Raw genomic sequence first — 26,764 nt, forward strand, 5'->3', positions numbered from 1 at the left:
GTGTGGGTAGAACAGGGGTCGGACAGAGTGCAATGAACACCTGTTTGACCTGTGTAAGCAAGACTGCCCTGGTATGCATGAAGAAAAAAAAATGCATGAAAATATGATGCATACAACGTGTATCTCTCATTTATAAGGAACTCTGTAACTCTGTTTAATTAATGTATAGTGTCTACACATACAGAAAGTATTGGAACAGCAAGGCCAATTCGTTTGTTTTTGCTAAACACTGAAGAAATTTGGGTTTTGTCAAAAGATGACTATGAGAAGATAGATCAGAATTTCAGCTTTCATTTCCTGATATCTACATCTAGATGACCACCCAATCCTTATGTGAGCAAAAGTATTGGAGCAGGTAGTCTTAAAGTAAATAGTACTTATTATTTGGTTGCTTTGCTTGTATGGAATATTTTAATAAATCAAAGTATAAGCTAATCATGTATAATTGGTGTAGGAGATATGGGAGAGTATTCATGCATGTTAATCATGTATGATAAATGAATGTAACTCTAGCTTGTGGGAAATCACTGAAGACACATTTCTCACTCCTAGCTTGTGTCTTTTTCGAATACACTTGAGCCTGTCCTCTGTATCTTTTTGCTAGCTTGGTATTTTTTATTCCTTAGTGTGCATCCATTATCACTGTCTTATTTTTCTAACTGCAGAGGTTAGAACATTACAGAATGTGCACATACACAAAGGACTGGTAAGGCCATCTGTGCAGCATGCTTGTTAGAGAAGAAGCACCAATGTTCATGGACATGCGTGTGTGTTAGTTTGCTAAAAGGCTCTTTATACTCTTATCACATAGCAGAGAGATGAGCAATAGAGAGTCTTTTTTTTTAAGTTTATAAAAGAATGTACCGATACTGAGTCAGTTAGTTTCTGCAGATCAGCTCAGACTTTGTTGCTTTTATAATAAAGTCTATTTTTGGCATGAAAACCCCAGGAAAAGTAGGGGTTTTTTTTAGAAGAAGAAGAAGAAGGTTCTCCACACTTGCATCAATAACTGCATCAAGCTAGTGACCCACTGAGATCAACACAGCACAACTGACATCAAACTGTTGCATTCTCCTTTTATGATGCTCAACCCAAGAGTAAACATTCAGAGCTATTAAGTGTTTAAACAGTCAATCTAACAGGACACATCTGGACAAGAAACACCTGTTAGTCACATGTTCCAATATTTTTGATCACTTGAAAAATGAGTAGGTTCAAACAAAATGTTTTAAGTTGTTTAACACATCTAGATGTAAATATCAGGAAATGAGAGCTGAAATTCTGATCCAATGTCTCATATTCATCTTTTGATCTCAAACTCAAATGTCTTCAGTGTATAGCAAAAACACACAGACCATATGTCTGTTTTTAAGAAAATATAAGATCACTTGAGAGCAGGAATGGCTAGCAGGACTAAACCCCCTCTCTTTCAAAGATAAAAATACATCAGTACAACCAGCAGTGGAAAATTACTCAACTAATTGTAGAACATGGAGCCAAAAATCTACTTGAGTGAAAGTCAAACAGTATCTCCATTGAAACATACTCTGCCATACAAATCTCCATTTAAACATACTCAAGCAATACAAATCTCCATTTAAACATACTCAGCCATACAAATCTCCATTTAAACATACTTAGCCATACAAATCTCCATTTAAACATACTCAGCCATACAAATCTCCATTTAAACATACTCAGCAATACAAGTCTTCATTTAAACATACTCTGCCATACAAATCTCCATTTCAATATACTCAAGCAATACAAATCTCCATTTAAACATACTCAAGTATTCAATTATTAATATTTACAGACATTAATATTTACTTATTTTAAATGGGCGTGAGGGTGAGGGTAGTGGTATCTCAGACATTTGACTTCTGACTGGAAGATCATGAGTTCAAATATCAGCACTGCCAAGCTGACACCAGAGCAAGGCCCTTAACCCTCAACTACTCAGTTGTAGAAATGAGATTAATGTAAGTTGCTCTGGATAAGGGTTACTGCCCAATTCCATAAATGTAGTTAATTATTTCAATATTTCAAAAAGTGAAAACACATCTGATCAGTATAGCAACTGGGCAAGAAAAAAAATAGTGAAAACAATCTCATGGTATTTGATGTGGAGTTTTTTTTTATTATTTTGTTTTGTTCTTTTATTTATTTTTATTTTTTTACATGTACTTCAAATGAGAAAATGACAATGTAAGGAGTAACAACTGTTATTTTCTCTTGAAAATGTACTTGAGTAAAGTACAAGTCTTCCATAATAGTATTTAAGTACCGTATAAAATACAATTACTCTAGAATTTTCCACCTCTTTATAAAATATTTCTCTTCTTGTATCCACATCAGGTTATTATGAAATGTCTTAAGGGTGACTATTTTGATATTTGGACTCAAGCACAACAGCACCTCTGATGGTCATAAGAAAAATACACAAAAATCTATCAAAAATAGTGATATGCAGAAAGTGAAGCTGATTTCTTTCTAGCCACACTGACTATTACACTTGAGAAGATGCGCATGAAATACTGTCATGGGTGTAATAAACATAAACAAGGTGGACACGCAACCTTTTTATTATTATTATTATTATTGTTTCTTTGTTTGTGTGTTTGTTTGTTTGAATGACACGGTTAGCCTATAACTTTTCTGTTTACATTGTTAAAACATTTGACCACTAGGTGGTGTGTGTGGGGGGGAGTATCTCTATCTATCTATCTATCTATCTATCTATCTATCTATCTAATACATTAATCCTGTTTATGAACACATTGGCAATTTTTCTGACGTTTTTGCTGCAATGCAGTGCTACACAGGAACAGTCTGTATAATTCTTTTAAATTAGTGATATTCTGAAACACTCAACATTTATATGACATGCAATTTTGAGTATTGCTTTTTCTTTTTTTTTTTTTCTTTTTTTTTCTTTTTACAATTCATGTACTAATTGATAACAAAAATAAACGAGCTAATAAACGCGCTGATTAACCTTTTCCATTTGTATGGACTTTACGTTGCACAGAAGAAGTGTGTGATTGTCGCCCTCTTGTGGTCAATCTTATGAATAAACCCTCAATGCACATTTTGCATCACACAAGCCCACCTAGGTTTTATTGTCTGTCACTCATATGCAAATACTATTAAGGAATTAATTAACAATAATAAAAATAATAATAATAATAATAAGTACAAATGTCTAGAAGTATAACATTGATATTTTTAGCTTAAATATACATAAGGGAACATAAGATAGATTTGTATTAACATGTTATTTACATTTTCTTTCTGAAAAACACCGTTCACAAAATTATTGGCACCCTATACCACTAATAGGTCTATCTGTTGAAAGTTCACCTGGAGAGAATACTCGCACTGAGCCCCTTTTGTAATGTCTAACATGGTTGGAAATTATTTGTATGGCTTCTTGAACAGTCAAAATGTCAAGGTCTTTTATTTTCTTATGTTTGTTCAAGTGGACAACCAACTTAAGTTCAGAATTTCATTAGGTTCAGCTCCAGAGTTCTTAGATGGCCACTGCAACATATTCTAATTCTGGCCCCAGAAATTCTCAGGAAAGGATGCGATGCTTCCAGATCACCACTGAACTTTCACGTGTACTTTGCTTTGAATGTGCTCTGAATAGTATTAGTATTCGTATTAGGCTGATCTGCTAGACTTATTTGATTTAGTTCTCTCTCGAGTAGCGGATCATCCGCTGCACCCCCTACTGTGTGCCGCTGGAGTTGTAGCCACAGCCACAGGCATTTATTTTTATATTAACAAGCGTGGCGATGGGGAGAGGAGAATATCTTTGAAAAAATGTAGGCTAATTTGTTTTTCTTGTTTCTTAGTCCAGTCTTAGACATGTATATAGTTAACATCAGTTAAATGCCCAGAGTGTACAGTTTACCTTTGGATTTAACTTTTTAAGTATTCATATTTTTATGAATTTCTTCATTTTTAACACAAAGATGACTTTTTTGTGTAGGACATGTTTTATCCCTTATCTCAAAAATCAGTGATTTACTACTGAAGCTGTGGGGCTTCAGGCAGAAACAAACATTTGACTAGATCTGCTGTAGAGATGCACTGGGATCCGAACTGGAAAATACAGCTTGTCTGAAAGTCAAAATGTAAATAATAAGTTGCTTATTTTATTCAAACTCTGGTGATTATGTGATGATGTTATGCCATGGCTTTGTATGTAGACCCAGTGCAGGACCAATGCATGAACCTGCAGGGAATATATATATATATATATATATATATATATATATATATATATATATATATATATATATATATATATATATATATATATATACACACACACACACACACACACACACACACACACACCATTTTTAATACATGGATGTTGGAAGTGAACCATTTCAGATGTAAACATTAAGCATGAACCTTTTTTGCTCCATGTTTGTGTTTTAGGAGTTCCTGTCCAAGTGTGAAAGATAAAACATTCTTATGCACATTTCATGTTTTATTGTCATTGTATTGTGTGTCCTTCCGTGTTTTCGCCAAAAGGGTTCTGCCTAGAAGCAGTGCCCCAGCAAATATATTTAGTCTCCATGGACTACTCTATGGTATCACAGGGGTGCAAAGGGACCTGTGGAAATAATCGACAGATCAATTGACTATCAAAATAATCATTAGTTGCAGCCCTAATTCACTCAATTGTTTACATATTTGCATATAGGTAATCACTACATATTAAGAGTCAGTTTATGTTTCATTCAAATACTTTATTAATTCCAGTGCATCATTGAACTAGTTGGAGTGCACACATGCTAGTTTATGTTGTGCTGTACAGTCGAGTGGGATGAGTTGAGGAGTGGATGGCTGATTCGTGCACTTAAAGGACTGGTACACCGCATTCACTGCTATTTTCAGTTCCGCTTGCAAGTGGAGAGTGGGATGCTTTGTGTTCGTTTTCTTTACTTTCTTATTCATAATTATGTATTTATTTATTTGTTTGTTTGTTTCTATTTTTGTTTCAATTACTGCCTTGTCTTTAATGTTGTATTTTGAAGTTTGTAGTGTTTTGTTTCCCCTCTGTGTGTCTAAAGTGGACAAGTCCGTCTGTATAAATGTGCCTATGGTTGTTTTTGTTTATTATGGGAAGTTCGGATCGTTTTACTAACTCAGATCTTTGAATCTCGTTCAGCAAAATAAACAAATCTTTTTTTCCCAAGTTATTTCGTTCATTTCAGCAGAATATAATTAAAATGTTACATGTTAAATTCCCTTAACACATCTAGTACTTACGCAAAAGTTGATCACAATTGGAATTAAAAATAAATGTGTGGCTAATGCAGCCACGGCCAAATTATGAGAAACAGAAATGATTAATTAATAGCTTAGCATTAGGTCTTCAGGCTATGCAGTCTGTTAGTTCACCTCAAGTCCCTATCCGAGACGTTTGTATTTTGTCATGTCACATTTGTCACATCTGTTCCCCAGAAACAGAAATTATTAGTTCAGCTCTCGAGTCTTCAGGTTCAAGTCGTTCGTTCATCCCGTGACCGCCCCATAGGCAATGCACCATGCAGTATCGGAAACAGAAATGTTTATATATATATATATATATATATATATATATATATATATATATATATATATATATATATATATATATATATATATATATAACATAAAAGCAAAAACCATTATTAATATTATCATTAATATTGGTTTAAAATATTACAGTTAAAGTTTAATGCTAAACTCAACTTCAACAACATAGAAGTTGTTACCCAAATGTAAATAAAACAGGAGTTAAATGATCTACATAGAAATGTAATGTGTTTGGATCAAACAAGGGTTTAGCCAATAGTCAATGGTTCAGTTGAAGTGCAACTGTCACTCAAGGCTGTCACCAAGGGAACAGTGACCCTTCCACATCCATTCCCCATGTTTTGCACGAGGTGAGAAATAGAGAAGAGACTCAGGCAGATTTTAACACATCTAGAAAAAGGAGTGATGTTTGGACTCATTTTGTGTCAGCTTGAGCCACTGAAAAAAAAAAAATCCACTAAAGGAGGAAGCACTTAAAGGAGACGCCTTAAAACTTCACATCTAACTGTGCTGTTAAAACAAGTTAGAACAGAGAGTGAATATGGTGGCCCTGCAGCAGCTGGAGCTGTTTCCACCACCAGCACCTCTTCAGCTGGATCTTCAACTACTTATGCTGGCAAGTGTCCCACATCTACAGCATCCACTATACCAGCAGGTATATATTATATTAGGCCAAGTAGGCCACAACAGCAAACCTCTATGAGCAGTTTTATGACAAGACAAATGGATCTATAAAAAGACAAAGCAAACTAGATGAGGCTCTGGTCAAAATAATTGCTTGTGACTTTCAGCCATTTTCTATAGTGGAGCATAAGGGCTTTAATGAATATTCACATCTTCTGGACCGATCATACAGCCTATCTAGCAGAAAAACACTAACAAAATCTTTAATGCCTAGGCTGTATGACAAGTTAAGAGCTGACATAATGGACAAAATCAAGAGTGCCTCTGCTGTATGTCTCACAACAGACTGCTGGACCTCTGTGACTACCACAAGTTACATGGCTGTGACTTGCCATTTCATAGAGGGTTTTCAGATTACCTCCTATCTCCTGGACTGCTTTGTCTTGACAGACAGTCACACTGCTGCTCACCTGGCAATGAGCTGACCAGGGTTACAAATGAATGGGGTGTGGGTAACAAAATTGTTGCTTGTGTCACAGACAATGCCAGAACATTGTTTCAGCCCTGAAAGACCATCGCTGCTGTGTAGCAACCCTCTACCTTGATCAAATACCTTGTCCAAAAATAAAGCCTCTGTCAACCACCAGGCAGCAGAAGAGACAGTAAACAGGGTTACAGCAGCTGCAGCAGCTATTAACCCAACTTACAGTGAAGAGGAGAATCCTCCAGATTCTGGTGCAACTGCCAGTGCAGGGGCCATGTTTGGGAAGACTTTGATGAGAGGGTAGCAAGCTTGAGGCTGTCTGCTACCACTTCAGCTATGTCAGATGCTATGATGGAGATGCAAGCATACCTTGCAGAGCCACTGTTATGTCGCACGTCAGACGCTCTGGTATGGTGGAGGAGATGTTCACCTGTGTGCAAAGCCTTTCTGAGGTCATGAAGGCTAGACTTTGCATTGTGGCCATCTGTGCCATCTGAAAGAGTTTATTTTAAGACTGGGAGATTATCTCAGACAGAAGAAACAGGCTCAACCCATCCAAGGTCCAGGAGCTTGTTCTTTTGAATGCAAACATGCCTTAAAGCAGGCCCTGAAAATATAGACACAGTGTGTTATAAGATTATTTATTTATTTGAAAAGCCCAGCTTGTTGTGCAATATTGTTTTTAGGCTTTATATTGTGATTTAAGTTATATGGTTATGGTTATTATGTTCTGTGGCTTTATAATGTCCTTTTAATTTTAATTTACTTTTACTTAAATTGATTTAATTCATTCATTTTTGGATAGTTATCCAATTTGCTCTAAAGCTTTGCTGGGGGAAAAAATAAACAATAAACAACAATTCAAGAATGTGTACAGTTATCACGATCTCCCCTTCTGGCAGCGTGCTAGGAGAGATCATGCACAAGCTACGTACACAAGTGGTCAGTGAGCGCATGCTCTTCGATTGTTGACAACTGGGACATTGTTTACTATGTACACGTGCATTTGTTTTGTTTCTGTTCTGTCTCCTCCCTGTTCTGTTATTGGTTGTTGTTTGGGGTGTGGCTTTATTGTTTTCAGCTGTCAGCGCTTAGCGCTGATTATGCTTGATATATACATATACCGTGCGCCTCCCAGTACACGGCGTGGAGTATTACATTAGATTAGTTAAGTTATGTTTCTTGATAGATATAGTTATATAGTTAGTTTCACGTTAGATTAGTTCATTTAGTCCACGCTGGTTTTTCCACTCCCAGTTCATAGTCATAGTTCATGTTTCTTGTTTTGTGTCTTGACCCTGTTTTCTGTGACCGTGACTTTGATTCCTGCTTTGCCCCGTTTATGCCTGTTTGCCGATCGCCCGACCCTTTGCCTGTCTTTACTACATTTTGGATTACGATTTGGATTTGTCTGCCTTTTATTAGATTAGATTAGGTTTTACAGACAATCTCTATTATTAAATAACTCCACATTGAAGTTATATTGTGATATACTTTAGCTAACTACATGTGACTTTTCAGTTAAAAAACAACTTGTAAACTTTTTAGATGATTCATTATAGACTAAGAAACATAGTAAGTGACTCAAAATTATGCATGAATCCTAAATACATAACACTACATTTCTATTTTTTTAACTGATTTTTATTCAGTAATAACACAAAGGAATATAACACAAAAAAATCATATAACAAAGGGATGTATTAGAGAAAAATCAATTACAGCTGTTCCAAAATTAGTAATAGTCAAGTCAATATAGTTCCCATTCCTTTTGTATATGGCTATGATGATTTGGCTATGATATTTACTGAAGATTACAATCCACTGTAAACAAGTCTCAATCTTTGCTTTATCCAAGTGATTTCCCCCATCGTACAGATAAAATTTTACGTATTAACCAACTCTTTATTACTACATTCAGTGTTATGGAAAATAACCATCATGACAGAAATTCACAAATACATAAATTGTAAGAAATAAAAAACACCAGACCAGAAATGCATCACGTAACTGTAAGAGAAAAATAAAACTAACTACGTGCTTGTTTGTATGGATGGTTGTGAATTATTAACTAATTTCTGTATCCAATGCAGCTGTCACGTCACATGACAAAAGAACATATGACTCAGACCCAAGGACTCGAGAGGTGAACTAATCATTTCTGTTTCCTGTACAGACCCTATGGGGATGTTGTTGCACATGCGCGGTCAGCACAAAATGAACGAATCACTTTCTGAGACAACTCGTTGTTCCCGAGTCATATTAAAGATTCATATAGTGAACAGTGAATTCAATAGTGAACTACCACATTCATCTGTGCACTATTGCTTATTAAGTCGTTAATCAGAGTTTCTAGTTAGATAAAAGTAGTAGTTACTAGAATGTTAATATTGCATTATTCATTTCTTTCTGTGTAGTTAATCATTAATGATGGATCAGCATTCTAATGTGTTACCAACATTTCTATATTTCTGCATAAATATGACCTAAAACATCATCAGATTTTCACACAAGTCCTAAAAGTAAACCAGTGAGACAAAAATATTATACTTAGTCATTTATTTATTGAGGAAAATGATCCAATATTACCTATCCGTGTGTGGCAAAAGGATGTGAACCTCTAGGATTAGCAGTTAATTTGAAGGTGAAATTAGAGACAGGTGTTTTCATTCGATGGGATGATGATCAGGTGTGAGTGAGCACCCTATTTTATGTAATGAACGGGGATCTATCAAAGTCTGATCTTCACAACACATGTTTGTGCAAGTGTGTCATGACATGAACAAAGAGGTTTTCTGAGGCCCTCAGAAAAACAGTTGTTTATGGTCATCAAGCTGGAAAGGGTTACAGAACCATATCTAAAGAGTTTGGACTCCACCAAGTCACAGTCAGAGGCCTCTCTCACATTGGCTCTCACATGTTAAGAGTCCATCATCAGGAGCAGAATACCACTGCTCTTCAAAAAGAACATTGTTGCTCATCTGCAGTTGAAGATCACGTGGACAAGCCAGAAGGCTAATGGAAAAATGTTTTGTGGATAAATGAGACCAAAATAGAATTTTTGGTCTAAATGGGAAGGGTTATGTTTGGAGAAAGGAAAATATTGCATTCCATCAAAGGAACCTTATCCCATCTGTGAAACATGGTGGTGGTAGTACCATAGTTTGGGCCTGTTTTGCTGCATCTGGGCCGGGACGACTTGCCATCATTGATGGAACAATGAAGTCTGAATTATACCAGCGAATTCTGAAGGAAAATGTCAGGACATCTGTCCATGAACTGAATCTCAAGAGAAAGTTTTTTCATGCAGCAAGACAATGACCCTAAACATAGAAGTCATTCTACCAAAAATGGTTTAAGAAGAATAAAGTTAGTGTTTTGGAATGGCCAAGTCAAAGTCTTAACCTTAATCCAATAGAAATGTTGAAGAAAGACCTGAAGCAAGCAGTTCATGTGAGGAAACCCATCAACATTCCAGAGTTGAAGCTGTTCTGTACTGAGAAATGGGCTAAAATTTCTCCAAGCTGATGTGCAGGATTGATCAACAGTCACCGGAAATATTTAGTTGCAGTTATTGCTGCACAAGAGGGTCAGAGCAGATACTGAAAGCAAGTATTGCAGCAGCATGCTGTACTGTTTATTGAGTTGTCTTGCCTGCATTCTACATGTTCTGCATGCTGTAGTGTAGTTGATTGCTTTTGTCTTATCTTGTAAATGTGACTGTTTCATTTATTACTCATTTATGTTTCATATAGACAGAGTGCTTAATAGCTTAGATGAATAAAACTTTCATTCTTTTTTCTTTTGTTTCTAAGTTGCAATCTGGTTTTAACTTTGAATTGACTTACATGGACACAAGTTTATCATTAAGCAGTTAAGCAGTTCACGCTCAGAAAAAAGCTACTAAACTGTACCTTTTAGGGTACAAATGCTTGTCAAAGTACAAAGTAATGGCTAAATATTTTATTTCAATATACAATGTTGATATTAGTTCATGTATAAAAATATCTCTGACATTATTGGATGTATAAAAACATACACATTACACATCTGTAACATGAGCTAATTTTCATAATATATAATTGCTTTTTTTCATTATCGATGGAAGACACACTGATACAAGTATTGTACAGTACACTATACTATACACATATACACAGTCCCACTATACACGTACAGTATTCAGCTTCAAGTACTGTATGTAAGCCGTTGAGCAGACTAGTGTCCAAGAATTTCACATCCAGCTTTCACAAAAGCCTCTTCTTTCAATTCATTTCCTTTATAGAGCCTTATTGGTGAATGTTTTTTAGCCAACATTTAAGGTTCTCTGTCCTCTTTCCTTTTGCTCGAAAACACAGAGTCCTGAATAAACCCATTGCTTTTCCAAAGGTTTGAAGAAGTGATATGCCCTGTGCTGCAGGTCAGGTAGAGAGCCTTGTCTGATACCAGAGAGATTTAAGAATGAGAAATATCCTAAATTAATGCAGAACTGCGCAAGTATATTTCATATTTTTATCTTAAACCCACATGCTTATCATCTTACTTGAACCCTTGCTTCTCTTTCTTACATGACAGAACTGCCTGACCCATTTTACCCAAACACCCATTCTCTCCAGATGCCTTCGCCTTTAGTCCTGTCTCTCTGATAAAGTATGGAGAAGGAAGTTCCGGCTGCTTGGACAAGGTAGCAATTGTTTCTCATTTTTGTGCTTGCAGAAAACCCTGTGAAGTCCAACAAAGGAGTTCTTAGTATTATTTCAGCAAACTGAGCCAACATTTAAAAAAGGCTTAGAGTTAAGTCAGCTTTTGAGGTGAGTTATGTCTCAGATGGCACTCCTCATGGGTTGGAGCAGCAGAGTATTGGAGGAGGGAACGCCTCCGTCTCCGGTTATAGCCAGAAGGACTGATCTTCTGTAGGGGTGCATTATTAGTGGTTACATCACTATTGTAACTATGTGTACTTTTTAGTGATTTTGTTCATTAGGAGAGTGGAAGTCACGTTTCCAAAATTACACAATTTGTGATTCTATAACACAATTTCTCAGTTAAAACCCAAAGGCATTTGTCAATATTTTATAGATAACAACTAACCAACACTCTCTTTGCTCTTTTATAGCTTTTCAGATGGAAGGGAGCGGGACTGTTGTCTTCCCAGATGGCAGGGAAATTTGTAAGAAGATGCATCAACTCCAATTCTTACATCTGTCAAATGTTTGAATGATTTTAATACATGTCACCTGAATTTCATGCAATTGTTTGTTTATTTTGTGAGCATTTTAATAGAATTTTAGCATACAAATAAATAGCATTTTAGGATAATTGTAGGGAAAAAGTATAAACAACACATATCTACATTATTTTTTGTGTTATTTTTTAACACTTCTTTGTGTGGAACTGTATTAACACACAGCATGTGTTAAAAGCAACACAAAATGTGTAGACACCCAGGTGTTTTTAAAATTAACACATGATTGAGTGAAGGTTTGTATCAATATATTTATTCATAAAACCATTACTGTACACTAGAAAAAGCAAAAATGTGTGATAACAGTCCAGTTTACATGACGTTAAATGCACCTCTATCTTCGTTAGCTTTGGCTTACTTGTTTGTAATGACAACTGGATCGTAAGTTGGTTATTCAGTTTTTTGGATGTTTTAAATGTCTACTTTGATCAAAATATTATGTTTTCGACTTATTTGGGTCATTTACTTCAGAGTCTATATATAAACATCACTTTAGCAGCTCTAGCAATATATTTCTGACTACTGTCTTGTGTATAAATAAATGTTCATATATTTGTTTATAATGTGGTATATTTGACATTTTCAAAGGGTAAAAAATAACCCTGAAAATATTAACCCATTTATGAAATAAAATTAACAAAGCGTTTTTTGTAAAAATGAAACTATCATTTGGGTTGAAAAACAACACATTTACTGGGTTAAAACTAACAACCCAACTTGATTGGTTAGTTTAGCCCAAATTGTGTTCTGTCCTATATTTACCCATCCATTGGGTTAGAATTAACCCAATGTGAGCTGTCTTTAAGTGTTTTTTAGAGTGTGGTATGAGAATGCACTGCCATAAAGCCTAATATATTAAAAACTTGAGTTAAATAGAATTATGTGCAGGTACATGTCAGTGTCAAATTTTGCATGGGCAAGCAAAATTTACTGAGCTGGCTAATGCTAACAACAAACAGTTAATCTAACTAATAAATTGGGTATATGCAAATTATGCAAATAATGTGGAAATTATTATTATTATTATTATTATTATTATTATTATTATTATTATTATTATTATGTCAGATTCAGGAGCAGGGCTACTACTGAAAGAGTACAAGAGAATCCATATTATTTAGTGCAAAATAAAGAAAAACATTTTTACTCTCTTAAAAAAAAAAAGTGTCCTGTCAGTTTCTCAGATGAGAGTGCTTAATAACTGGATTATTTTTGTTCACTTTAGCTAAACTGCTGTATATGAGCTGGGAATCAGCTTTGGAGGAGATATTGTTGCAGAGCAGGTTTAGCTGTGGACAGTAATATTGTACTCAGTGAGCTGGTTAGACAGCAAGCTTCCGTTAATATGCACGCCTAAAGCAAAACTGTTAGTTCCTTAAAAAAAAAAAAAAGAAGAAAGAAAAAAACAGCTGAATACTGCTTCATGTGCATATCCTTCCAGTCTATTTCCTCTGCGGTAATACCATAACAACAAGCCACAGAAATGTATCTAAACAATAAAGCAAGCTAACACTTAAAGGTTTCTGGAGATAGATAGATAGATAGATAGATAGATAGATAGATAGATAGATAGACTCAATTTAAAAAAAAACAAAACATTAATAACGAGAAATGTCTATCCTAATATAAATAATACGGCAGGAGGAGAGACAGTCATAGTTTGGTTCGTCATAGCTCCTCACAGTGTTGATATTTCAATCTATATATTTTGACTTGCTTTTTCCAGATCCTCCGCTAGATGTCGCACTCTGAGTTTAAATAAACGTGAGCTCATAATTGGTCCGGTTTTAATTGCTTGCATGTGTCCTCCATATTTCCCCACAAACACGTCTTCATGGGCGACTGGGCGGAGAAAGTCATTACCATCCACAGAGCTTTCTTCCAGCCTCTCTGAGGGAACTGCACCAGACAATGGACTGCATACGAGACACAAAGAGACAGTGATAAATAAGTAGAGAAGCATGGACCTGGTCGCATGTGCGTGTGTGTTTGGTGGGATATAGTTTCCCATCACTTAGAGGATATCCCTCCAGGAAACTAGAAGATGGTCCCACTCCCCTGTGGATCGTTCATTTCTCAGCCTGACAAGCATCAAACTGTACTGTACGAGAGAGAGACAGAGACAGAGAGGGATTTTTTTTCATGGTTTAAATTTAGATCTGCAGATACAAGTTGTGCTAGGCTATATTTTATGTGTTATGCATTATGGTTCGTCCACTAGATGCATTTAATGAATCAAACTGAACTGAATTCAATGTAGGCCTATTAAACGTTCTGAAACAATAATAATCCAGTAATAATAAGTCAGTAATAATCAAAATATGGACAAATTATACCAACGCTACATATTTATCAATGTTACATTTTTAAGATAAAAAAATATATATTTTTACGCATCAGACATCATGGGTCCAACGCATAGTTCAGTGTGATATTGTCAAAGACAGATTAAGAAAACACGCACACACACACACATACAGTACACACACACAAACAGTACACACATGCACACACACACTTACAGTACACACATGCACACGCACACACACACACATACAGTACACACACACAAACAGTACACACATGCACACACACACACACACTTACAGTACACACATGCACACGCACACACACACACACACACAGTACACACATGCACACACGAAGGAAGGAACACGCGCTCCTCCCAGCGGTCCTGGCAGGAAGGTGGTGACGTCAGTCGGAGCAGCGGCTATGGGCACAGATTCGGGTTACAGTATTACTGTGTGTGTGCGTGTGTGTGTTGGCCCTCGGTGGGCCGGGCGCGAGGAGAGAGGAGGAAAAGCGTGTTTACACAGACGGCCGAGCGCCTGGGGAACAGAGTAGGAGAGGAAGTGAGCCGGCTCTCTGTCTGCCTGCCCCAACTTCCTGCTCAGAGAGAGAGAGAGCGAGAGAGAGAGAGAGAGAGAGAGAGAGAGAGAGAAACACTGAGGATCCCATTACAGTCGGACTGTGCTGCCGAGACGGCCGACAGCATGGAAAAACAGGGCATTTTACGGAATTCTTTTTAACACATTAAAAGGACGGGGGGAAACCAGCCATTTCGCGCGGGTATGTCACATACAGCTTCTGTAACACATCTTTACCTTGATAAATGTAATTAAAAAACAGATACTAAGACGCATGATATCTTTGTAGTCTATAGCAAACTAAGTGTGAGAATCTGAAGTATGAGAACCAGACAGGGAATGCTGAATACTTCTGGATAACTGGAAGAAATGTGTTGTGTGTTGGGTGAATATGAATTATGTAGCAGTGTGTGTAAGTTTACTGGCTAAATGACGAGCTTTTTTTTTGTTTTTTTTTGTCTGTGTGTGTGTGTGTGTGTGTGTGTGTGTGTAGTTTGACAGTGAGCGCTCAGTGTCAGACCCTTACTGTTTTTTACGCATGGAAATATTGAACGCACGCGCCTTATTCCCGAGTTTCTCTGCTCGTTTTTTTTTTTTTTTATGCAAGTCTCTAAGCCAGTGAAGGAAAGCAGAAGCCAAAAAATGTACGTCTGGCTCTTTAAAAGCACCAGCGGAGTTTCTGGTTTGTCTGGAAACAGCAGCAGCAGCGGCAGACTAATTGCCATGCGCTTCCGGATAGAAACTGGCAGCAACACTGCGTCTTGAAAATGAGTCACCGGGACCAACAAAGAAACTTCAGTGCGCAGCAGGGCCGATCTGCCTTTTCCCTTGCTTCATCTGACTGTCTGGGTCACTCCCGGTGCACACTTGGTCTCTGGTCAGTTTAATTTCACTCAGACAAAGTGGCCGGCCAAGGCACTTCTGATTGGACGGTTTCAGATTATATCAGGGATGACCAACTGTGGTCTGATTTCCCTGCTCACACACCTGATTCAAGGTGTAGTAGGTGTGGACTGCATTGGTCCACTGAATCTCTGAGATAAGTGTTCTTGAAGAGTAGTGGGTAAAGAAGTGTTCTGAATGGCCCTCTCTTGGAGCAGCCTGCTGAATTTTTCCACTGAGCAGGAAGAGGCGCGCGTTTAGTCATGGCTCAGTCATGTCTGCACACAGCAACTAATCTCATTACGGGTTTCCGTTCGCGCTGTGGCTGAAGGACAGACATAGACAATGGCTCCTATAAACTGTTGTGTGCACAGACATTAAAGCCAACTGCTAGGGCTTCTAGAGTTTACATCGCTTATATGCCTATGTAAAAGCTGTATAAACCTTTTTCCAATCACTGGGGGTTTTGGTCCACTTGAGCAAGCACTGTCCACATCCTGGAGTGCACCACCTGGTGTGTATACTCATCCCTGGTTTACCCTGGGGAAATGTTGTGAATGTGCATGCTGTATCGTCTACTGATTTTGTCTGTTGCTTGTGTTTTTTTTTTCTTAACTAGCATTCCTCATTTACTACTTGGACTCCTCTGAGCATATGAAGGGGAGTGTGGGGAAGCATTTGAACTTGGGAGTTGCTTACATCTAGGCAAAAGTTCTTTTCCACATAAGCTTTTGTGTCCCAATGTTGGATAAAGAAGAAAAAAGTGCCATTCCTGCATGTTTTACTTATACAAATTGATTTTCACGATCTTTTAACACATGCTGAGGATAATTAAGGTTAATGCATTAAATGAAGGATTTAATGATCTGTTCACTCTCAGGCATCACCATGTATCACTAACCAAGCAAATACACAATGAACGAATAATGGCACAGTAGTAATTTCTTTGTAGTCTTTGTTGTGAATCTGCATCTATAGATGAGTCATTTGCTTGGCCCCACAATAGGTTTAGCTGCTGCCCAGAAGGGAAGAGGAAATCTTCCATTTGTGCCATATGTCTGTGCTGTCCCCACGTTTCCGGCTGGCTCCCTGCAGCAGGAATTCCTACCTTTCAGTTTGGGAGCGGCATTTCCCAGGAAGACGCCTTTCAAAGGAGAATTGGAGGAAGTCCTGATTCGGACAGTTTTACGGTTGCTCAACGCAAATGCTCGACTCGGAGGATGCTAGAGCAGGAAACAATTTTATGTTGCTTCATTTGGGTTTAAAACAGGGCAGCTGGGTGTGGGAGAGAAAACTCTGTCTAATTTGGATCGAGGCTCTAGCATCGCAAGGGCAGATGGAAAAGGTGAAACTTTAATTGTATGCAAATGTATGATAGAGTACAAACGAATGGGAATGTGTTTGTATATGTGTGTCTTGAACTTCCTGCCCAATAACTCCAGCATATCTTGGCAGAGTTTGAGACCTTCCTGACCACATTCTCCTTTGTCACAGTACAAGCATCCTGGACTACATCGGTGTATGCGTGTGTCACAATTACTCACTCTCTCTGTGGTCTCTAAGTTTAGAATTTAACAAAAACTTTCGCATAGCAGTAATACATGGGGACCATCCAAACCAATCAGCGTGGTGAAGGTTCAGCTTGCAAAGCCAGTCCACCTCATGTCTGGATCCCTGCGAATCCCTCCCTACTGCCGAATATTATGCGGGCAGTTTGAACAAATGTGTACTAGAGGTGACACAGTGGGAATGTTAGTTGGTGTGGGTTAGACAGAAACATGTCAGAAACAAGACTTTCCAAAAATAAGCCAATCAGGGTGTCCCTCTTCGCCAATAAAACTGTCAGAATTAGTGAGTCAGACAGGCTGTTTTCATACCCAGCTCACTTTCTCTCTCTTTCCCCTCTCTCTGTCTCCCTGTCATATATTTAGTCCCTTGTCTCTACTCATTGCACTGTACCTCGTCATTCATTCATGTGTGTGGCAGTTGCAGTCCTAGGACAGTAAATTGAACCAGAGTTACATCATGCCCTCTGGTGCTTGAAACTCAGTCAGACAGGGTGGGTTGGAGTTTACGATGGCCTGTCTGAGCCAGCAATCTCCTGAGATGAAGCACTGCATGGTGGTACAGGTAGAAGATTAACAAAGGAAAGACAGAAATATGTTAAAGGAGCCATTTGTAATTTTTTAGAGCTCTGTCTTGCTACTGAAGTCAATTACAATTGCAGTGAAAACAAGTATTTCCTTTCCTCCTGATTAACCCCATCACTCTGTTGAAATGTAAGTGCATTATGGGTAACATTTTTAGGCAGAAAGGCAGCTCTGAGCAACTCTGTTCTGGCTGAGGCCTGAGGAGTGGAGATAATTTATGGTCTGGAAAAAATGTGAACAGAAGTTTTAAATGAAGAAAACAATCATTTAAATTGCACTGCATTCTAAGCTATCCTTGAAATTATATAATTATTACATGTCTAGAAACACTTATCATAAAGTGCAAACTGTACCTTTAACTAACCCCTAGTTTATTGTATTGTGTTTAAACAAAGATCTCACATGCACAAAATGGTGCTAAATGCGTATACGCTCTATGCATTAAATATTGTTACTAATCTGACCCTTCCCATTAGAGCTGTCAATCACATGCAGGTTTCACCCTTAATAAGAAGCTTATTTTTCACCTGCCCTCTAGTCTACAGTACACAGCCACTTCAATCATACCTCCATCCCATACCACATCTCAGCCTGCTCCATCCAGCATCCTGATGTACATCATGTATTCTGTCTTATCTGAAGAACAAATCCTAGAGGCAGTTCCTATAGTAAATCCTATCCTAATGTTTCCTTTGAGCTGAATTTGGCTTTCAGAAGTTTAAAATGCTGTATGTAATTTAAAAAAGTGTTAATAGACCTAGAATTATAACGTGTATTACAAGGTCTTTCCAGGTGGACATCATTTTTTTTTTTTTAAGTTCAGGAACTGTGTGTGTGTGTTTCAAAGCTCATACAAGAGACTTCATCAGTCATGAGCTGAATCTGCTGAATCTAGGACGTCCAGTTGCCAAGACTTTCAGAGTGCTACTACTATGAGACATTCGTCATGCTCTGGATGACTGAAAACCTTCATGAACATGTAATAATGATATACTTTTATAGACATGGACTCGATATTTCAATGCAGATATCTTGTTTTTATATTTCATGCAGTTGTTTATATTTTTTTGGCCCACTTGGACTGGAACAAACCTGCTCAGTTCTGCCTTTAAAAGGACATATGTGATGTGAAAGGAGCTGACGGGGTCAGCTGAAGGGATTGGGAAAAGCTTGTCAGTTTTCTCTGCAATTGCATTTTGTCTCAGACAGCAGAGGGGTCTAAAAGTAACAAACTGCTCATTTAAGGCCTGCAGTGTTATTAGAGGCCTACAGCCGGATTAGATATACTTCGGCCTCTCCTCTCTGATGGTGTAGTCTATGTCAGGCTGTGTGCCCCGAGTTAGTGAGCTGCTCGAACAATGCAGCTAATGTTCTCTCTGGTGAGACACTAAATCAGAGTAAAGCACCAAGCCTCTCCTGCCACTGAATATGTCTTGCTCACACACACTACATGTCTGGCCAACACTCTCTATAGACCCTCATACAGATGTCTCTGATGTGCAGTCAGCGAATCAGTTGTAATGTTATTGATGCTATATTGACACTGAAAACATGCCCTATTTTCTTTATAATACGGTGTGTGAGGCAATGAGGCATTCAGGGAGCTGTAATCTGGTTTGAATTTGAGCTGTTTTGAAGCTGTAGACATCCTGTGGAGTGCGATTACAGTCTCTGTCCTGTCTTGGACTCTGCAAGGAAACCAGTGCTGTGTGTCGTTTCAGGATTTCTAAATAATTCAGAAAAGACGAAGTGCTTCACTGCTCTTATCTTTGTTTTCAGTGTGTGTATGAATATCTGCATCAGATTCTGGCGTTCATCCTTTTCTGCTAGTTTTGTTCCAGTTGGTTTTGAGACATATTAATAATTAATCTAAAGGAGATATCTTCTTACACCCTACTCAGCCCATTTTATTTCATGTTATCTCTTTAAAACCTGTTGTTCTACCACTTCTTTTTTTCCTCCCACCTTCTTCTTCTTGTATCGCATTCTATTTTCCTTTTACACCTTCTCTTTTTCTTTTCCCATCAACACCACACCCTTTGCCACCCTCCTGAATCAGACAAACGCTATGTTTACCTTGGCCTTATTTCCTGACTGTAAACGTTTGGCTTTTATGTGGCGCTTTCTTCCTTGCTTACACTCACGTTCCTTCTCAAAGAATCCTTCATATACTATTGAGCACACATGCTTGTTTCGAATAAGGCAGAGCTATCCCCAGATCAGCACAGCTTTCCTGCTTGCTCGCCTGTTGTTGTTTATTAGACGGTTTGTTAATATGCAACAGAACAGGAAATGCTTGCTGAGTTAGAGGGAGGGAAGAGCCTGGTGATTTTGTTCAGAAAATGAAGAGGCTTTTTCCTCCTAGTTGTTGTAAATGTGCATAATGGTTGTGGAATTACAATAGGTTTCTGTGGGATTGATGTATTTGTCACACAATTTCTGAGCAAAAAATGTAGTAAGTGAGCATAGAAGAGGCAAAGCTCACTTATATCTAGACCTTCTGTGAGAGGTTTCCTTAATGCTAAAAATCTGTGAATATTAGACAACAGATGCACTGTACATTTCTATAACATATGGCCTGAAAGTGGCACAGTCTCTGTTAAAGCCCGACTAAACTATTTAGAGTCGTCTGACTGAGCAGCACCTTTGTGTAAACAGCAAATCCACACAGACACAAAGGGTAAATCTACCTTCTGGTTATTCCTGATCAATGAAAATTCTGTATCAGAACTGAGTTAAACAGCAATCATGTCTTGCTATCAGCAAATATGTAAGGAAAACACACTCAACAGTCAGTAAACCCAATAAGCTCAGCAATTTCAGAAAACTCATGGTGCTTTTGCATGCCCAAAAAATACATATGGTGTATTACTTCTGATAAGTGATGCTAGAAGGAAGTTCAGGAGCGCTATGACATTATGGGTGTGTGTTGACTGGAAATGTTCTTTTAACTACTCACATAGTCAGTCAGTCTTTTCACTGCTGAAGCTATGTCATTCAAATCACAGCTTATGCTCAGATCATTCAATATTTAGTCCAGAAGAAAATGCAGAAGTTAACTATGCAGTCACAGTGAATTTCTCTTTCTGACTACGGTGTGTGTGTGTGCGCATGTTTGTGGCAGACATGGAGAGTGCCATCACGTTGTGGCAGTTCCTGTTGCAGTTGCTGCTGGACCAGAGCCATAAGCACCTGATCTGCTGGACGTCTAATGACGGCGAGTTCAAGCTGCTCAAGTCTGAGGAGGTGGCCAAGCTTTGGGGTCTGAGGAAGAACAAAACGAATATGAATTACGATAAACTGAGCCGAGCTTTGCGCTACTACTACGACAAGGTAACACACTCACGGCGTGGAATTAAAATAGTTTTTAAATTGTCATCTTAAATAATGAATACAGTACTGTCTTTTACATTGTACATTATAAGCCTGTATTTCTTTGTGTATTAATGTATGAAGGTATTCTTTAGGCACAATAGTTGAGTGTTTATGTTGCTCTTTAAAATGAACACATACAGTAAATATGCTGTGGGCAGCAGAGTGGTGCAGTGGGTAGTGTTGCAGCCTCATAGTTACTGTATAGAGTCCCTAGTTTGATCCTGAGCTCAGGTTACTGTCTGTGCAGAATTTCACACATTGCCAGTGTGGACTTTATCCAGGTTCTCCATTTTCCTCCCAAAAACATGCCGGTATGTGGACTGGCGAATTCCCCCTAGGTGTGAACGTGGGTGTGCATGATGCCCTGCGATGTGTATTGCCACCTCATGCACAGTCTTTGGATCCACCATGACCCTAACCAGGATAAAGCTTTTACTGAAAATTAACGAATCAATAAAGAAACTATAACATTTGCAAGCTATGAAAATAGTTTTGTGGTTTATAAAATTTTATCATTTTTAATAAACAGAAAACATCCTTGCCTTTTATATTGTACATAATAAGTCTGTATTCATTTATGAGCAGATTATTTGAGGTTTTATTAAAGGAAATAATTAGGAGGAATTTATGTAATTACTTAATGCATCCGAGTCTATATAAAATAAGCGTTAGCTAAACAGTGAACTTCAGCTAACTCAACAATATTGCAGGTAATTGTTGAAATAATTAAGGGAGACTAAAATCATGATCACAGTTAAAATACAATGAATGGTTTATTCACTGTTGTTTTATCTTTCTCTTTCAGAATATTATAAAGAAGGTGATTGGTCAGAAGTTTGTGTACAAGTTTGTCTCGTTTCCTGACATCCTGAAAATGGATCCTCAGGCGGTGGAGCTTGGCAGAGAAGGGGGCAGCATTATGTTACAAGAGGCCGAGTCTGATGGAGGGGAGGGGGAAGAATCTCCAAAACTCTCTCTGTCATCGCTGAGAAGCCCCGCTGGCAGGAACGAATATCTTAACTCTGGCCTATACTCATCTTTTACTGTTAGCTCTCTCCAAGGCCCGCCTCCACTGCTGCATCCAGTCAAAGTGGAGAAAAGGAGAGGGGTGGAACGAGGGGAAGAAGGACCAACCGTGATTAGGTTTGTCACCAATCGGTCAGAGAAAGCAGTGCCCCTCCCCTCCTCTCCTGCCCCTACCTCATCAGAGGTTTTCTTCAGCTCAAAAGCCTCCCCTAATTCCTCTCGTTCATCATCCCCGTCTCATAGCCCATCCTACTCACGGAGGCTGAGCCCAGAGGCTCGGATGGACGAATCAGAGCAGAACGCTCAGCCTCTCAATTTATCGTCCGGCCACAGGGAGCGAGCCCAGGTGCAAGCCTCGCCCCTTGAGAGGAGGAGTAGCACCAATGGACTTCCTCCCAAAGCTCGGAAACCCAAAGGTCTGGAAATCTCAGCTCCTTCCATACTGCTTTCAGGAAATGACCTGGGTTCCATTGCCCTTAACAGCCCTGCATTGCCCTCAGGGTCCCTCACACCAGCCTTCTTTACTGCACAGGTAACACACACCCTCATGCACACACAACCTCACACATATACAAAGTTCCTCTGGGTGGTTTTCTACCCTCAGACCACAAGTTTAGGTATTTAAGGGATAATAGGTAAATAGTAGGCAGAGTTTTAACTGAAAGAGAGAGTGAGACAGGAAGAGAGAAAAGGGGAGAGAGAGGGAGGGAGGAGTGAAACCTGTAAGTGAAGCCATATGTCTGTAATCCTGCCCACTACAGTGCAGTGACACAGGACAGAGAGAGAGAGAGTTGAAATTGATTTCATGTGTCTCTCAATGGCCGGAAGCTGGTAATCCAAGGTCTCTGACCTCTGAAGAGCAACACGTTCTCTCTCTCTCTCTCTTTCTCTCTCATTCATTAGAAAAGGGACGGTTGTTCTACAGTATATGTTATCGCTTTAAACTCCTGAAGTTATTATTCAATTATTATTCTTAGGGTATATTATTGAGTAACTATTATGATTTATTCACTAATTAAATGGAAATAAATAGAAATGGTTACTTTGCTGTGGAATTAAAGTGTTGACCCAGAGACAGGAGAGTGCTCAGAATATCAATACAATATACAGTAATGTCTGTAATCATAGTTAAGTCTAATATATATAAAATTTATTAATTGTAAGTCAGAGCAACTGCTACTAGTACCATCAAGGCTACTGCTGCCACAGGGTAAAATATTCTTGCCATTTATGCATTGCTTTATTTTTATATGTATATGTGTATATATATATATATATATATATATATATATATATATATATATATATATATATATATATATATATACATATATATATATATATATATACACACACACACACATATATATAGCTTATGCAATACATTGCATACCACACTGTGACACTTGTATTGTGATCATTAAATTGTATCATAAAAGTATCTGCTGATTCCTACAGTCTTGTACGTAACTCAAAAGCGTCCACAGTAACATGCTGACCCTGCTGCTAAATAGTATTTGATTATATTTGACTCTATTTTTAACTGTTGTGTAGCAATCAGATCTGCATTTTGTACATCACAGCCGCAGCTCGCAGAGAAAGCATGAAACATGGACTTTGATCCTGAGCAACACTTCCCCTCTCACCAAAAACAAGAACCATATGCACGCCCACACACTCTGAGCCCACACTGTGACATTTTGCATATGTCTAATCAAAAGTTGAATCTTCCTTCACTGACCCAGTGCATGTGTGTGTGTTTCTACTTCTTCCCTGTAGACTCCCTCGGGTTTGCTGCTGGCTCCAAGCCCTCTCCTATCCTCCATTCATTTCTGGAGTAGTCTGAGTCCTGTCGCTCCTCTCAGCCCAGCACGACTACAGGGACACGGATCCCTTTTCCAGGTACACACACACACACACACCACTCATAAATGGCTTAAGCATCATGCACATTAATAGGGAAATGGTAAGAATGTAAATGTTTAAAGATAGAGAATGCTGGGTGCAGTGTGTATGTGTGTGTGCATGTAGGCTCTGTGTTTGAAATTAGGTGAACACATTTTCTGTTAACAGAGTTATCTGTGTTTCCTATTATAAGCACTGGGCTGAATGTCTGGATGAGTAGATGAGTGTGTGTGATGTGACGAGTGTGTATTTGACTGTTTAAATGTGTGAGTGAGGATCGGTGCGTGTGGTGGTTTGCATGTACTTTTGCTCAGGGAGTGTGTTTCTGTTTGGTGTCATGTTTCACTGCTCATGTGAGGGAGAGGGGAAATCCTGTGGATACTTCCTGTTCTGGCTCAAGGGAGACTGTCTGCATAGTGTGTGTGTGTGTGTGTGTGTATGTGTGTGTATATATGTGTGTATGTTTAAGAATGTGTCGCTTTGTGAGGGGTAGGGTGTGGCTATACTGCAAACAGCACAACAGGAAACAGATCAGGTATCCGAGGCAACCTTCTTGACAATGCTTGTGACAGTTAAAAATACGCACTTCCGTCGCACTATACCACACACACGCACGTTTGTGTTCATACTCCCACTTCCCCAGGCAACGGCATAAGGAGCTTTCTGGCTGGTTGTATGATTGTTTTACTGCTCAGGCATGGACTTTTATTGGAAACTCCTGGCTTGGGTGTTTTTCTTTTTCTTTGTTGCTCTTCAGTCTTCTTTTATTCTTAGTGATTCTTCCACAGTATTTCCTTATCTAAGGTCACTCAGGCAAAAGGATTTAATTGTGTATCTGTATGTGTGTGTATGCGTTTTGGAAATAAGCTACAGATGTTTCCTCTCCACTCTGGATATGGGGGGTGGGGGGGCAGCTTCCTGTTAAAAGTTGGGAGGGGGTGATAACTGAAAAAGACTGACTGTGTGTATGCTCAGCTCTCTCATAACAGGAAGTTCCTCTCCTAGCATTACCATGATGCATTAGTGGTCATGAGGGGCTGGCTATGAACATGTTTGTGTGTGTGTGTGTGTGTCAGTGTGAGACTCTCATTCAGAGCAAGCATCGAGTCCTGTTTGTGTAATTACAGTAAAGTTAAAGGCACAAAGAGACTACATGCAGTTGAAATGCCGATATAATCTGACTACACGCTTTGCTCATATAATCAGTAATAGACATCAGTGTAGGCAGACAGGCAAGTTTCTGTTGTCTACTGCTGAGCTGATGATGTAATTGTTCATTTCTCTCCACAGTTCCCTACTCTGCTGAACGGACCTCTCCCTGTGCATCTCCCCAACCTGGACTCTTCATCCTCCTCTTCCTCGCTTCTCCTCTCATCTAGTACTCCGAAATCCTGATTCCAATCCCTTTTCTAAAAAAACAAAAAAAAACAAAAAAACAAACCACACACACACACACACACACACACACACACACACACACACACACACACACACATTAATACTTGCTAAAAAAGTAATTGTTGCACTACACCTCCTTGTGGTTATAGTTACCACAAAAATAACCACATCCAACATTTTAAAGAAAACAGATTACTTTTTAAAAAAGAAAACATTTCTAGGCCGAAACTCGGGCTGTACACCAATCTGCTCATGTGGTAGGTATTATTGTGCCAAAGAAAGCAAAATGGCACCAGTGAGCTGTTGGAAAAACTCAGCCTTATAATATATCATCCAAATCAAGAGGGTTTTTTTTATTTTTAATAAAGTCAAATTTTCAAATGAGACACACGTAAAGCAGTGCTGGAAAATAATAGTACATACAATCTTCCTCTACGTATTACCCCCCACATTTGGCAAGGACCAAAGATACCATTGACTTCCAGACAACACACTCCTACCAGAGTCATACATTTTTCTCCAAATTGTAGTCACTGCAGATTCCCACCCACAAGCTAGTTATGCTGGGTGATATGGCAAAGGCTAACACATGCTTCCTCCATCAAAATATTTTGAATTTCTGCAAATGTAATGTCAGGGCAGCTGAAAGCATTTGGAGGAGAGCACCATCTGACCAATCCTGTATATACATGAGCGAAGAAGTGCCTGTGTCATTCTGAATGACCGGGAAAGAGCGATGCCATCCTGCTCACCCAGAGAGCAAAGCCAATCACACTCCCAGTCATGGATGGTTGTAGAAGCATTGGGATTTGAATTCACGATCATCCGACGACAGCATTTAGTGCCTCCAGCGTTGGTGCTTTTATCAGAATGTTCATGTCTCTCAGTTTAGTGAAGTTCCTATTGCAAAGCTGAGAGCATACTTATTACAACCCATATTAGAGATCTTCTTAACACCCCCCCCCATTTGGTTTCCATTGTATGTTTTTGTAATCATCTTCTGAGGCTGTGAATCAGGTTCTGTTTAATTTGTCTGATATTGTATATTATTGTATTGTATGCACTGTGCTTTAAACTACCGGCTGTGCCTTTTTTCTGTGTAAGAATGTGTATATGTATTATTTTCCTGCTTTTAAGAAATTCAGACAAAATGTTTTGTAATAGACGAATTCCATCACCATATCGG

The 26,764-nt window shown here is 38.5% G+C and overlaps 2 protein-coding genes across 4 annotated transcripts in view; one reads left to right on the forward strand and one right to left on the reverse strand.

Moving 5' to 3' along the window:
* Positions 1–14,693: 14,693 nt before the first annotated feature.
* elk3 (ETS transcription factor ELK3) overlaps positions 14,694–26,764 on the forward strand; it is a 12,214-nt gene continuing 143 nt past the window's right edge. Inside the window, exons 1-5 of one of the 2 annotated variants that reach the window (XM_017494308.3) lie at positions 14,694–15,044; positions 20,999–21,207; positions 22,055–22,807; positions 24,055–24,177; positions 25,471–26,764. The exon at positions 25,471–26,764 is cut by the window's right edge and continues 143 nt beyond it. In XM_017494308.3, coding sequence (XP_017349797.1) covers positions 21,001–21,207; positions 22,055–22,807; positions 24,055–24,177; positions 25,471–25,575 — 1,188 coding nt within the window. In that variant the 5' untranslated portion in view covers positions 14,694–15,044; positions 20,999–21,000 and the 3' untranslated portion in view covers positions 25,576–26,764. Of the gene's footprint in view, positions 15,045–18,707; positions 18,854–20,998; positions 21,208–22,054; positions 22,808–24,054; positions 24,178–25,470 lie in introns of those variants that run through there. The other variant, XM_017494309.2, reaches the window with a different exon arrangement.
* The window catches only part of cdk17 (cyclin-dependent kinase 17), a 65,827-nt gene continuing 65,599 nt past the window's right edge, over positions 26,537–26,764 (reverse strand). For both annotated transcript variants that reach the window (XM_017494306.3, XM_053688061.1), the window contains one exon: positions 26,537–26,764. This exon is cut by the window's right edge and continues 2,063 nt beyond it. The gene's annotated coding sequence lies outside the window, so the exon portion shown is untranslated.

Source organism: Ictalurus punctatus, chromosome 19 (genome assembly GCF_001660625.3).
Source record: "Ictalurus punctatus breed USDA103 chromosome 19, Coco_2.0, whole genome shotgun sequence".
In the NCBI taxonomy this organism is placed as follows: domain Eukaryota; kingdom Metazoa; phylum Chordata; class Actinopteri; order Siluriformes; family Ictaluridae; genus Ictalurus; species Ictalurus punctatus.